Raw genomic sequence first — 14313 nt, 5'->3', positions numbered from 1 at the left:
GTCTCTCCTAGTCTTTCTAGGAGATTTCTGAAAAAGAAGAATATAATAGTTGAGCTTTGCCCTTGGAGATGTACTTAGGAGAAGCAAGCATCTGGACATGGGAGATGTATTTATAGGTTTCCAAGATTTTGGAGAAGCAGGTATCTAGACATGTGCTCATGTCATCTCTCCAGCCATTCACCATTACAGAAATTACAGGAGAAAACAAAAGAAATTGAAAAAAAAATGCCATTATGCATAAAGAGAACCAGGGGGATGATCTTGCTCTCCTCCAAAGTGCATGCTTGCTTTGTTGGATTCTTGTTAATTTTGAAGTTTTAAAGTTCACCAAATTCATAACGTGTTCAGAGTATTGAAGCATGATGAACTTGAAAAGCTACCTCTGCAGCTACCAGCTAGTAACATGACAAGCTACCTCACAAGGTGTAGGTGTAGCAAGACTGCTAAACTTTTGTGCAGATAACAAGGAAAATGTAGAAAAACCTTCAGATTTTCAAATCAATTTGAGCAAGCCTGAGAAACAACGACAAAGAAATGCTACATTTTTGTCAAACTAAAAGTCAATTTACTCGCAGGACATACATGGCTTCCTCCAAACATGAAACTAAAATGACCAGTAAAAGCATTTTGCATGTACAACAGCACCATTTCAGCAGCATGGGGTTTATGATTTACTATCTTCTAAGCATTAGATACACATGAATGGATGTTTTACTGCAGAATCACTTCGCAGGAATCAGTCCATTTGAAGAGCCATCAGAAGGTCCTTTTCCATGAAAAGCAGATTGCCTGTCTGGTCTACCAATTGGTCTTGGAGGCAACGGAGAATTAGGAGTGCCGTTTTTCACACCAGCCTCGCCCTTCAGGCTGAGTTCGGACATGCTGTAGAGTTCATCGATCTGCACTGGAGGTTTTGAGTGCACGGCCACAGGCTTGACAACCTCATGTTGTGCTTGCACTGCTCCTGGTGGTGCATAGAAAACAGGCACATAACCATAGTAGGGCATTGGAACAAATGCCGGTGGGTAGTATGGAGGAAGCATCATTGGATAACCATACGGGGGCATGACTTCTGGAATTGCAGCCCCTGTCTCTGTTGTATTTGAACCTGAGGCAACTTGTTCCTTTTCATCGGTTTGGGGTGCCACTGCTGACACTGGTAGTGTGGCCGAAGCAGATGTTAACACAGGACCTGGAGCAACTGGTGCCATTGCTGGTACTGGTGGCGGAACCAAAGAGGATGATAGCATAGGCACAGGAGCAGGTGGGATCACTGGTGCAGTAACAGGATGTCCATCTTCTAGATTCTCTTCTACTTCTACTTCTTGTGAAGATGTACGGGAGAGTGGTTGGTCATCAGACTGGTTGAAAAGCACAAAAACGAACACAAGCAAATACTTCAGTCAAAAAATGTTGCCAAGGTTTTATTCGAAAAAAAATTGCCATGTCATGATTTGGTGACATTTACAGATACACCACAGCTTAATATTAAGAAAAAAAATATGAAAGAGTAAGCAAACATGTTATATTGACGTGAGTGGAGTTGCAAGATGGTGCATGCAGGCAACACACTAGGAAGTATACGGAGAGATACTCACATCATCTATAACCATATCGAAAAGGCTTGATCTTCTTTTTCTCCTGTGCACATTTGTTTGGCGAATGAAGTACTTTTGAGCATGGCTAGCAACTTGAGTAGGCGTCCTTGAACCAACATAATTGCGTGATATGCCGCGCCAATCACCTTTTCCTAACTTACTAAGCCCAAGTAGAAACTTTTTGTGCTCCTCTTCTGACCATGCCTCACCTATCAGCAGAACAAAATGAAATTGTTTGATGCAAAATGTAAATACTCGAACAAATGCTAAATCAAACATAATTTCATAAAGACAACAGAAACATGTGCTATACCAATCACACAGTTGAACAAAGAAAGATACCAAAGATGACAATACCACAAAATTATGAAAAGGCACTTTGAATTCATGGACATATAAAACATGGATGCACATGATGGTCCAACTAGACAAAACAGAGGACAATAATAAAAAATTTAATTGTGGGATGTAACACAACAATTTGAGCAATTAAGTGCAAATAGAGTGACAGATGACAAGCCTCAATAGCAATGAGAGATGAAGGAAAATAGAAATGTTTAAGAATCTCCAATTAGCACCCTAGATACTTAATCAGAACATATAGTAATACAAGAAATGATTCACCAGTCTACACTCTAAAGGTATATCTACAAGTCTATAACAATGGATCATTAAACAAGACATGGGCCTGTTCGGTTGGCGTTGCTGCGCCTGTGCTGCAGCCAGTGCAGGCAAGGAAACACTGTTGCCCGGCTTGCAGCTGCAGCAAGGGCAGCCAAACAGCGCCGTGGAGACACAACCATCTTAAACATCCAAGCTACAATGATGACATCTCTTAATTGTGCTCATAAGACTACATTTACTTATTGATAATATAATCCATTGTTTTATTACATCAAAAATCCTATAACCGACGAAGCACTCTGAAAAATCATTACATCTCACGCTAATAAATCCTTGCTGTTTATCACTGAAATTTCTGCAGACTGGTGTCAAAAAAAAAAAAACTGCAGAAACACCACACCAGACCATGTCTGTATTATGGAACGACCCACTAAACACCCAACAGTAAACCACGCCAGACTTCCCAGTTCATAAATCCAACAACAATCTAAAACGTAGTCACACTATTCCAGCTAATTCTCATAAAATTCCCTTAGTTGTCACACATCTAATCAGCTATTTCTGCAATTGAATTCAACCATCTTGCAGTAAACACCGAAATTACACCTCCACATCAAAACAGTTCATCCGCACACAGGTAAAACTTGCCGTATCAACAGGCAATTTAATCACAATCTAATCTAGTAGCATCTTTCTCATCAAGGTATCTTCTCTGTTACATTGCAATGAATACCATGACACGCAGGAACCACACCAAGCCAAGAATCAACAAGACAGAAAATCAGGATTCAAAGGAGGGAAGAAAAAAAGAGAAAGAATTCCTCACCTCGCTTCCGCCGTTTGTCGTCGTTCCCATCGGAGCCGTACCCCTCCTCCCTCCCGCCGCCGCCGCCGCCCCCCTCCGCCAGCTGCGCGAGGCTCCCCATACTGGCGCTCTTCCTCATCCCTCCTCCTCCGCCCGCGGCCGCGGTCGGCGGCTTGTCGCCGATCCGCACGCCGAACAGCTTCACGGGGCCCCTCGCCGTGCACGTCCGCGCGTTGTGCCCGTGGTGCCCGCACTGCGAGCACCGCCTCGGCCCCTCCGCCGCCCCGCCGCCGCCGCTCGCCGGCGGCGCGCCGTCACGCGTCATGGCGCACCACCGCTAGGGTTAGGCGATTTCTCCCTCTTTTTCTCCCTTTTTTTTGATATTTTTTTAATCCAATTTTTTCTCTTTTTTTTTTTGAGTGGTGGAGCTCCGTATTTATTCGCGTGGGCGAAAAGCGTAGGAGTGCACGTGACGGCGAGAGGTGAGCTGGAATTTCGGGATTTGTTTTTTTAGTTTATTATTTTATCCGTAATTTCTAGTGGCCAAGATATTTTCATATTTTGGGATATGGAGTGTTTTTTTTTGTGGGGATAAATGTATTTACCGTGGCCGTCAAGGTAGGAGAAAAGCAAAAGGATATCGTAGACGGTAGTATCTTTTTTAAAAAAAAAAGAAAGAAGGAATTTTCTGGATTAATTGTTTATTTGGAGCATCTTTTCATTATCTATCACGGTCACGCTTTGGAGTTTGGACGGTCCATATTTTGAGAGGTATGGGCAAGATAAACGGTGGATTATCTGTTTTGTAATCTGTGGGATTTTGAATCCCAGTCTCTTACGGCAAACCTACTTGAATTCTGTTGATTCTAGGGTGAGAATCCAAGAGAGAATTTGCTCTTGTTGCTACTGCTCTTAGGTCATGAAAACAATTTTTTTTATCTCAATACAAGTTCAGATTATCAGAAATTTACCCCAATTATTTTCATTTCTTGTTGCCAAAACCCAATGATTTTCATTGTAATATTCTCAAAATACCCATTAAAATTATGTATTATGAAAGTATTTCTGATGGGTGATGTGCACATAATTTTCATGCATTCAAAAGTCCACATGTACGATTTTGATAAGTTGAAAATTTTCATAGTTTGGCTTATCCTTTTAAAAATAGTTTGCTGCTTTTTTTCCGAAGGCCGTAGAAAAACTTTTCTTGTGTAATTAATTAGGAGTTTCAATGAATTCGATAATGACTTATTCCCCTAAGAATAATTATGACCTCGTATAATCTGATACAATAGGGTTCTCCGTGGATGAAAGTATGGCCAGTTGTCCACATTTAAAAGATTCCATATCCACATATATCTTTGACAAACCATAACATACATGATGCAAGGAATTAATTGAGGAACCAATGTATTCATAGTCTCATACATGATTGGGGACATGATGAGTGGATGATGGCAACATCACCCACAAAACCAACCTCTCCTTTACTTCCTCCTTTCCTTCTTCCTTTTTGTTTTGGGAAAAGTTCAGATGGATGGATGGATGGATGGAGGTGTTGAAAGGATAGGGATCTTCTTGTCTTGTACAGTTTTGTGTTTGTGTGTTGTCGTTTGGCTATATGATGAATTGTGATCCACCAGACACCCTGGCCAGGTGTTCTGTTGCACACCACTAAAAGTAATTTATACGGACTAATTGACAAACGTGTCAGATTGAAAGAGGAGTGTTGGAGAAAAGGATTGGCGAAGAGAATGGAGCATGTGGCTGGAAAGCCATGGGGATTTTGGTTCAATCATGAGCAGCTTGCAGAGCATGGACTGGTTGTGGAATAGCAAGTGCGGACAGAAAAGGCACATATGTGTCATATAGCTTCATTGAATTTTTCTAGGAAATATTATCTTGGGGTTTCGTATGAGGTAACATTATACTGGGATTGGTAAAAAGGTTTGACAAGAAATTTTCCCCATGAAACTTTCGGATTTTGAACCGTCAGATGTGCTAGGAGGGATTGAACCTATGACCACCCGCTCACACACCCTCCCGTGCTAGCCATGTGGACCGCCAGGCGTTTTGAAGATTTTGGCAAGTGACATATCAGTTACATCGTCATGTTAGTTGATGTCCATTAGGGTTCCCGATCTTTCGAAAGGTTTTGATAAACAATGATTTGGACGGAGTCGCGACACAAATCGATCTGGCTTTTTGAACGCACACGCTCTTGAGCCCAGCAATCGTAGCACCACGTCTCCTCTGGTTATCACCCGTGTCAAAACACGGATGACCTCGCCGAGAAGACTAATCCCTGTTTGCCAATCGAAGAACACAAACAAGAACGAGATAGAAAACAATCAAAATTGCAGATGAATGATTAAGCTCACGAGTTGGGGTCTTACAAACCGATCTAGCGGTGAAACTGTTCTCGACGGAATAATCTAAGCAAAACCCAAAAACCTAAAGATGGCGGCAGTACTGATATATAGAGTGTAGGGTCGTGCAACCCCCTCTCGACGCAACCCTAATGAGTTCCAACACGATACACGGCCCAAAGGCCCAAATACGGTGACACAGCACCGGGACAGATTCTGGACGTCAACTTATTCGGTCGATTCCCATTGACTCGTAAAGAATTTGGACGTGGGACCAAAACCATTGGAAAGGTTATCTTCTTAGCTTTCCATCCATATAAAGAACACCCCAATCCGAGCACGTATGTGACCTGGCGCCCGTTTTAGTGCAGACTGGTCTTGGACTTCGAATTGCACCCGAGGTCGAATTGGTTTGGGCCTCCACCTTGACTTGGACGTCCTCGATGATCCTCCATGGCTCTAAGTCCTTCTCAAGGGATGCGGCTTCCCTGTCCCTAATTCCTGTTCCCATCCCTGTTCCTTGCCAGATGTCAATCGTTTATTGGTTTCATATTTTCTAGTGGGCCTCCACACCCTTGCGCCTCCGTCACACGCATGGCGTTACGTCTCCGTTTCCTTTTCTCGTATGAGTAACACTAGAAATTAAAAAAAACAATTCTTTGATGCTTCCCTCATCCCATCAGCCATGGTCCTGAAGCTTCTTAATGGTGGTGGCGGCGGCGGTGGCGACGACGGATTCGATCCCTCTGCTGCCGAGCACAAGCGACACGAGCAGATCGGCAACCTCGCCGTCGAGCTCAAGCACCAGCGCCTTGCTTCTAAGCCATCAGCTATGGTACGGAGGTAAGCTAGCTTCATGGGGTTGCCAGCGGCGGCTGATTTGGTCCCTTGCAGCTGAGCACAAGCGACACGCGAGCAGATCGGCGACCTCACCGGCGAGCTCGAGCACCACGCAGTGCATTAGGCGACACAACATCAATCTCAAGTGCGGGCCACCCAATCGATTGCCTTGCTTCCGAGTTCCAGCTTGAGCTCTTGGAACTAGCGCGCAGGTACTTGTCTTTGATCCTAATCTTCTTTTGTGGTTTTGCTTTAAATCTGTTCTTTTGGTACAATATCACAATGATATTTTGTAGCATAACAACATTGAAAAAATATTTTGTAGCCTGAAGAAGTGAAGATAATTTTTGCAATCTCAGACCCCCTAGAATGTATAGTTTAGTAACTTGCAAGTGTAAATTGTTTCTATACTAAATACATTAAATAAATTAATTGAACATGTAGTGAAAATCAGTGTCATATTGCTGAATCGGTCTCCCTTGATGCAACTCTTGACTTTGTTGAGTCATTAACATAGGAGTGTGAACTGAAGTATGTGTGTATGCATCCAGAGCAGCGCTATACTCTGACACGTGTAAAAAATTGTGGTTACTGGGAACCTCTAGATGATCCTAGCACAAGAAAAATTAATGGAAAAAGATCAATGACAATAATCAACGCAAGCAGTTTCTTTTAAGAAAAACAATTATGTGCTGAGTATACCATTACTGTAGTATGTACTGCTTGTGGTTGTGCTTGCATCTCTACAGGTTGAGGATAAGGTGATTGGGCTGGGACATCATTGATCTTCTTTCTTTTCCTCCTTGATGAAGCTTTATCTAAGCCGCCAATAGGTCTTGCTGATCCACGAATTTCCTTTTTCTTGAGCTTAATGCCTAATGGCTTCCTAGGCTTCTAATTTTCTTTCACACCTGCAAAGACAAATTACGACATGCATATTTAAAAAAAAGCTGTGATCCGATCATAGGACTAATAATTACTTTATAGAACTGTTAAACGAACCTTGTGGAGATGACGAGGTCTCTAAATCTGGATTGCATCTGATTTTCAAGCATTTCTCTATGTCTTCTGATTTTTGAGCACAATTAGTAGATATGGAATATGTTTCTTCAGACTCTGCAGCTCGGGAAGCAATTCTAACGAACATTCTGCACAATGAGAAGTATCGATCTGATAACTTTATTCTAGGATCATCGTGTGTGTTACCACTGCCACTTATATGTAGTACTTTTGCATCAATTGTCCATCTTTTTAGTATATACATTTGAGGAACCGATTTGATGTTATTGATGTCAAGTACTTTCAGGGCATGAGAGCACAGGATACCAGCAAATTCAAACTTCTTGCAGCTGCATTTGACACTAGATTCCAATGGTGAGAATTTAACAACATGTTCATGATGCTTACCATGAGACTTTATTTTATACACCTTTTGTTCATCAACATCACCACAGTAGAATATATCACAATTTAAAGTTTGCATTACTTCTTCCTCAAAAATCTTATATACTGCTGGAGTATAAACCTCTACTACATCTCGTAATATTCTCAACTCTGCTTTTGGCCTTGGTGTACTTTGTGTTGCTCTAAAATCACACTTTACCTCTTCATATCTTTTATCTCCCAACAACCTGTCGAAGTGCTCAAAAAAAGTAAGCATGTCATATTTCACACTAATATAACCTTTTAATTCACTGTTAAAACTTTCATTTCTTTGGGTGGTACTCATATCAGCAAAGAATGTGTTTCGGCCATATACTAGTGCCCATTGATGTCGTTTGTCAAAAATCCGTTGCAACCATTTATTCTGTTGTAGCTCATATTTGTCAAGCAATTGATGCCATGCTTTTATAAATTCTTCCTCCTCCTCTTGATCATATATGCAATTCTGAAAGTCACTATTAAATTTCTTATAATCCTTAACACACCCAGCAAGGTGCTTGCAGGCATTTTGATTCATCTGCCATACGCATATCTGATGATGAGTTCCTTTAAAAACTAATTTGATTGCTTTAGCCATGGCTGCATCTTCATCTGTCAAAATTGTTTTTGGCTTCTTTCCTGACATAACATTTAGAAAAGTATTAAATAACCAAACAAAACTATCAGCACTCTCATCATATAAAAGTGCAGCACCAAAAACTGTAGTCTTCTTATGATTATTCACTCCTACAAGCAAACCAAAAGGGCGTCCATCATCCAATTTCCTGTATGTTGTGTCAAAGCAAACAACATTCCCAAAGTCTTCATAATCAGCAATCATTTTAGAGTCAGCCCAAAAAATATTTGTTATTAAATCATCCTCATCGACCTGAATAGAATAGAAAAACTTGACATCTTCTGATGATTTCTTCTCCATATATTCTAACACTCCTCCGGTGTCACCTTGTTTTGTCTGCAGCGACCTTTTTGAGTATAACTTATTCTTCATGTCAACACGAGTGAAGCCAAGATTCTCATATCCACATGATTGTTTTGCCAACAGGTCAACAACCGCTTTAGTTGAAATGCCTACAGATTTTGCAACTTCAACACTTGCAACCTGAGCTTCATTTAGGGTCTGTTTGGTTGCCCTCACCAAGGTTGGCCCGCACCAGTCCATGCATATTCCTGATGTTTGGTTGCCTGCTTGGGCCTTCCAGCCTGTCCACGCGGATGCAAAAAAAGCCCCTCAGCCAGGCCCGATAGAAACGGCCGATTCCCACTTCGCTGCTCGGCCTGGCTCGACTGATGCACACCGCTGCACCCGCGCGTGCAATTCACGGACGATGGGGTCACCGCTGCTTCGCAGAATCGCTCCCTCCCCGCCTCACTTCTCCCTCTCGCGAAAAAACTAGGGTTTACCCTAGCTCTGGCGGCGGCGAGGCGCGGCGCGGCGCTGCTCTCGTCGTCACTCCGGCCGCGAGCGGCGGCCCTCTCCTCCGACTCCGGCTCTTCTCCATCAATTCCTCCCCCGGCGTCGGTCATCCTCCCTCTTGTTTGCCGGCTCTCTCCGTCGTGCCCCCTTGTTCCACCGTCACTCTCCGTCGAGCACTAGGGTAAGTTCATGGATGGTTGTTCGTCGCCCATTGCAAGGTTGGGCATCCTCTTCCCTGTCCCTCTTTCCCCAGTTTTTTCTCCTCTATTTGGTTGATTTGCTATGATTTGAGTGGATGAGAACATGGGGCCTTCATAAATCTGCTAGATCTAGTAAAAACTTATACATTTTCCTAGTTGATTATGGTAGATTTAAATGTTGAAACCATCTACTGTTGGTATCCTTTTTAGTTGTTCATTTTGTGCCAGATCTACTATTTTTTCAGTTTGCTACAGATGAATGTTCAATGTCAGAGCAAAGTTTGGGTGCTATTTTGTTACTATTTTGGCTGTGCACATTATTTTGCCGATTGTGTTTTGTCTAAGTAAATATTCATGGTCGATGATGGTATGCCACTGGAGGTAGCATCCCTTGGATGTAGCGGCCGTGGCATACATGCATACAAAATTGATTTGCAGTACTTAGCAGCGACAACACCATCCTTTTATTTCTGTATTGACTATGCATTATATATGTTATTTGCATAGATGGAAGAAATGCAACGTATTCAGCGGGCCCTGATTGCTAAAGCAGCTGGATTAGTTGCTGTAATGAATGCTTACATTCTGTTTATTACAAGAAGAGCCATGCGACGTACCCCTAGGATCTCCTATGGCCCATTGTCCGAAAGGGACATAGCTAGACAATCCAATCTTAGTTTCATCTATCATACAGATGATACAAATTGCTTAAATCAGCTCAGAATGAAGAGAGCCCCATTTTTTCAGCTGTGTAACTTGTTACGAGAAAGAGCGTTGTTGCGGGACAGTATACATAGCTCAGTGGAAGAACAAGTTGCCATGTTTCTTCTTGTTGTAGGCCACAACCACAGATTTAGAGCTTTGCAACCCACTTTTAGGAGGTCAATTGAAACTATCAGTAGATACTTCGCTGAGGTATTATTCTCTATTGGTGAGCTGCGAAATGAGATGATAAAACCACCCTCATCTGAGCCTCATTCAAAAATTACATCCAATAGAAGATTCAACCCTTATTTTAAGGTAAAAATTTATTTGCAGCGTTTTGACTACAAAATATGTTCTTTCAACAATCATGTCATAATATTTCTCATTGGTCATTAGGATTGCATTGGTGCAATAGATGGAACTCATGTGCTTGCTCGAGTTCCATCAACAATATCTGCTGCCTTTAGGGGTAGGAAGAAAGAGACCACCCAGAATGTAATGGCTGCAGTGGACTTTGATCTTAGATTTACATACGTACTTGCTGGGTGGGAAGGATCTGCACATGATGCCCTCATACTTGCAGATGCCTTGGAGAGGGATGATGGTCTTAGTGTCCCCTCAGGTAATAGAAGTGTTAAATCTAACGATTAATAAGGATTCTCATTTATCTCATATGATTATTACACTCATAGCTTTTATCTCTTAGGAAAATACTATCTCGTTGATGTTGGATATGCTACTAGACCGGGGTTCCTTCCGCCATATCATGGGTGTCGATACCATTTGAAGGAGTATGATAGAAGAAACTACCCTCGTGATTCGAGAGAGTTGTTTAATCTAAGACACTCCTCTTTAAGGGTCACGATCGAGCGGGCATTTGGCGCACTCAAAAACCGCTTCAAAATACTCTATAACAAGCCTTTCCATCCATACAAGACCCAAGTCAAATTGGTCCTTGCATGCTGCATACTTCATAACTGGATACTTCAGTTTGGGATGGATGACCATGTGCCACTAGAGAGTGATTGGAACTCAGATAGTGATGATGAGGAGCCCGATGACTTAGATGAAGACAATAAGGGAATGGCGCAAATTAGGGATGATTTGGCTGGTGCTATGTGGAACAATAGAGGGTCGTCTAGGATCTGACCTGCTTAGGGATTAATTTGTAACTCTCTATCTGTGAACTTAGGATATTAATTTGAGACCTCGAGATATTTGCAATGATGCTGTTTATTACATCTATCGATTTATGTTAAATTTATTTGTTCATTTGCATGTGGTAAATATAGGATGGTTGAGGCTGGTGGCGGGAATGGTGGCCATGGTGGCCATGGTGGACACCATGGAGCCTTGCATTGGACAACCAACATGTCTAGCTTAATGCTAAGGCGCATGGTTGAGCTTATAGCAACAGGTGTTAGGACTGACAAGGGTTTCAAGGAAGCTCACCTTAACCAAGTTGCTAGATCTTTGTCTGATCACTATGGAATTGAAATTAGTGGAACCCAAGTGTATAACCATCTTCGCAAATGGCATCAAAGGTGGGTGCGTATCACTAGGCTCAAAGACCTTAGTGGGGCTCTTTGGGATGATCAGACCTCAATGATTATCCTAGAAGAGGAGCACTACATGGGACATGTCAAGGTTTGTGTCTAACTATCACATACAAAACACACTGCATTAGTACATATCATATCTCACTTTAAATCTAATGTTCTCATATAGGAACACCCTAAGGATGCTGAGTTTCTCAATGTGCCTTTAGAGAACTATACACAAATGGCAATAATTTTTTCAAATAGGCAAGCCACTGGGAGATTTGCTATGGGGTCAAATGAAGCACTTGGAAACCTTGCTGGTGAGGCTGACAGTGGTCTTGGACCTCTTGATGGTACTATTGGGGATGGTATTGCTGCTGGACCAAGTGGTGTGGGTGCTGAAGGTCCTGGACTTGCTGCTCGAGCAAGTGGTGTTGGGCCTACTGGTGAGGATTCTACCTCAGATAAGAAGAGGAAGAGAGCATCTGCTTTGAATGAAGGTGAAGTTGCTCTCATCAGCAACATGACAGATTCAGTGAACAACATGGCTTCAGCAATACACGCTACTGCACATACTGAGGTTCACCCTGATTTGTGCAACACAGTGATGGATCTTCCAGGTTTCAGTGAGGATCAGTTGGACCTTGTTCTAGCTTATTTAACTAAGGAGAAGGCTGAAAGCCTTGTATACATTCAGAAGAATGAGGCTCGTCGTGCTCGTTGGGTTAGGAAGTTCCTGAATGAGCATCACCCTGAGAGCATCTAACTATTTAACTAACTATTATGGAGATGTGGTACTGGGACACCATATTATGTAATATTGCTTAGATGCAGATTAAGGTGGTAGTGGACACCACATATATGTCTTTTGTAGAATGTTGGCTACCTATTGATTAAGGTGGTAGTGAACACCAGTAGCTGAATGGCTTTTGTAGTGTAAACTGCATGGTATTGCATGACCCTTGTTGGATCTCTGCCTTGATTCTTCAATGATGATTATTGCCACTGATGAATGCTTCACGCCACTGTTTGTGCTGCATATGAAAGGATGCTTCTGCACTTGCTTTTTTTATGTTGTTATGGTTCCAAGATGCTTCTGATGCATATGAAGAGATGCAATTGTGAGAGATTCCAAGATGATTAAGATTAATAGTGTTGATTTGTAATGCATAATAACATATTTCCTGCACTTAGTTCTTTTTTTGTTAGGGTCAAGCTGGAAAATACTGCAAGTGATGATTAATAGTACTGATCTGTGATGCATAAGAACGTACTATATGCACTTGTCATTTTACCAGATTGCATATGTATAACAATTTGTTACTAATATACCAATTGGTTTAGTTTTATATAACATCAATGTAATTGTATATACTCAAAGACCAACCAAATAAAATAGACGTGCATAACAATATTTTAAGCAATTTAGCTCACAAATAATAGTAAGCCAAAGAGCAAATAAAATTTTAACACGACCTCATGGAGTAACCTCACCGCACAGAAGTAGACACTTGAGAAAATTTTCACACCACAAACTTATGAGGGTAACCTCACCACTCAAAGGAGAGGGTATTTACACCCAAGATGCATCCATCCAACCAAACAACATCTCCTGCATGCAACCATTCCACCAATCCTTTGCTGCAACCAACCAAACATCATCTCAACAGATCCAGGTTCATCAGATGCGGGCAACCAAACAGCTGCATGTGTATCCTCTCAGCCAGGCTAGACTCAGCCTGGATGGAAGAGATGAGCCAGGCTAAGGGAATACAAGCAACCAAACGCACCCTTACCTTCCTTTGTGATCTTAACTGGTGAGCTTGACTTTTAGTGGCAAGAATATGGCTATGTTCAGGCACAAAGTGGTAGACCTGATAGAATCCATCTATAAGACTTATCTTCATACATGCTTGGCACTTGCACCGAGTTTCTGGTCTGTTAAAACTATTACCATAGCCTAAAGCTTCTGTTCTTGTATCAACGCCTCTAGTTCCTGTTATACAATGAACTTATTTAAAATCTAATATACTATAAAAATTTAATGTCACAGTAAAATGACATGAAGGAAATACCTTCACGACAACAACAGAATGTCCTATTCTTTATAATTTTTGTATTTCCCATATAATGGTAGCTGCTTCTTCTAATGAAGAAACCAATCTTAGAAGCATATGCATTGTAAAAGTCATAAACTTCTTGTTCAGAGTTAAATTTCATTCCGACCTTTGGCGTCATTTTTTCTGAAGCTTTTCTGGTTTGAGAATCTTCATTTGCTCCCTGATCCTGATTTTATTTATTATAATATTTCACATCAAATTGGTTTATGAGAAAATTCAACTCAGATTCAACTAATTTAACAAAATGTAGAGCAGAACATATTGATCTTACCGTTTCTATTTGCTTCATTCCCAGGCCAGCGGATGAATCATCAGGCTCAACAAGATTTGTGAATGACGTCGTTGTAGCAGATGTATTGTCCAAGAACATGGGACTTGCTCCTGCATCATGCAGTTGTGATGCCTCTGATGGAGGAATCATGCTGTTGTTTGGCATAGCACCAAGATCTGGCGTCGATGCCGGTGCTTGATAAGAGAGATTAATTTATCAGGATGCTAATGCATGTTTAGATATGAGTTGTTTGGATGCTGGAGGATTTAACGGGAGAACTGAGACAAATGGCGCCATAATTCTTTTTCCCGCCAGCAATTCTATCTATTTGGCGCCTAAAATTTGTTAGTAAAATTAATGGTGTTGTTTCTAACTATTAAACA

At 41.6% G+C, this 14313-nt stretch overlaps 2 protein-coding genes across 2 annotated transcripts; one reads left to right on the top strand and one right to left on the bottom strand.

Moving 5' to 3' along the window:
- Positions 1 to 472: 472 nt before the first annotated feature.
- Positions 473 to 3433, bottom strand: LOC127781085 (transcription factor MYBS3-like). Its single transcript, XM_052307992.1, has 3 exons — positions 3049 to 3433; positions 1599 to 1807; positions 473 to 1361 (listed from the first exon to the last, which is right to left on the bottom strand). The coding sequence occupies exons 1-3, from the start codon at positions 3350 to 3352 to the stop codon at positions 723 to 725; spliced, it is 1152 nt and encodes a 383-aa protein (XP_052163952.1). The 5' UTR covers positions 3353 to 3433; the 3' UTR covers positions 473 to 722.
- Positions 3434 to 6081: 2648 nt separating this feature from the next.
- On the top strand, positions 6082 to 12305 carry LOC127782013 (uncharacterized). Its single transcript, XM_052309087.1, has 6 exons — positions 6082 to 6231; positions 10395 to 10620; positions 10705 to 10856; positions 10989 to 11131; positions 11291 to 11645; positions 11727 to 12305. The coding sequence occupies exons 1-6, from the start codon at positions 6082 to 6084 to the stop codon at positions 12303 to 12305; spliced, it is 1605 nt and encodes a 534-aa protein (XP_052165047.1).
- Positions 12306 to 14313: the final 2008 nt, after the last annotated feature.

The sequence above is a fragment of the Oryza glaberrima genome, chromosome 8 (assembly GCF_000147395.1).
Source record: "Oryza glaberrima chromosome 8, OglaRS2, whole genome shotgun sequence".
NCBI classification, from domain to species: Eukaryota; Viridiplantae; Streptophyta; class Magnoliopsida; order Poales; family Poaceae; genus Oryza; species Oryza glaberrima.
This window is presented reverse-complemented; position numbering and strand designations above follow the sequence as displayed.

Coding starts and splice junctions, on each gene's coding strand:
- LOC127782013 (XM_052309087.1), top strand. CDS start 6,082: ATGGTCCTGAAGCTTCTTAATGGTGGTGGCGGCGGCGGTGGCGACGAC. Junction 6,232..10,394: donor CTTCTAAGCCATCAGCTATG/GTACGGAGGTAA, acceptor ATTGGTCATTAG/GATTGCATTGGTGCAATAGA. Junction 10,621..10,704: donor TGGTCTTAGTGTCCCCTCAG/GTAATAGAAGTG, acceptor TTTATCTCTTAG/GAAAATACTATCTCGTTGAT.
- LOC127781085 (XM_052307992.1), bottom strand. CDS start 3,352: ATGACGCGTGACGGCGCGCCGCCGGCGAGCGGCGGCGGCGGGGCGGCG. Junction 1,808..3,048: donor CGACAAACGGCGGAAGCGAG/GTGAGGAATTCT, acceptor TTCTGCTGATAG/GTGAGGCATGGTCAGAAGAG. Junction 1,362..1,598: donor TCGATATGGTTATAGATGAT/GTGAGTATCTCT, acceptor CTTTTCAACCAG/TCTGATGACCAACCACTCTC.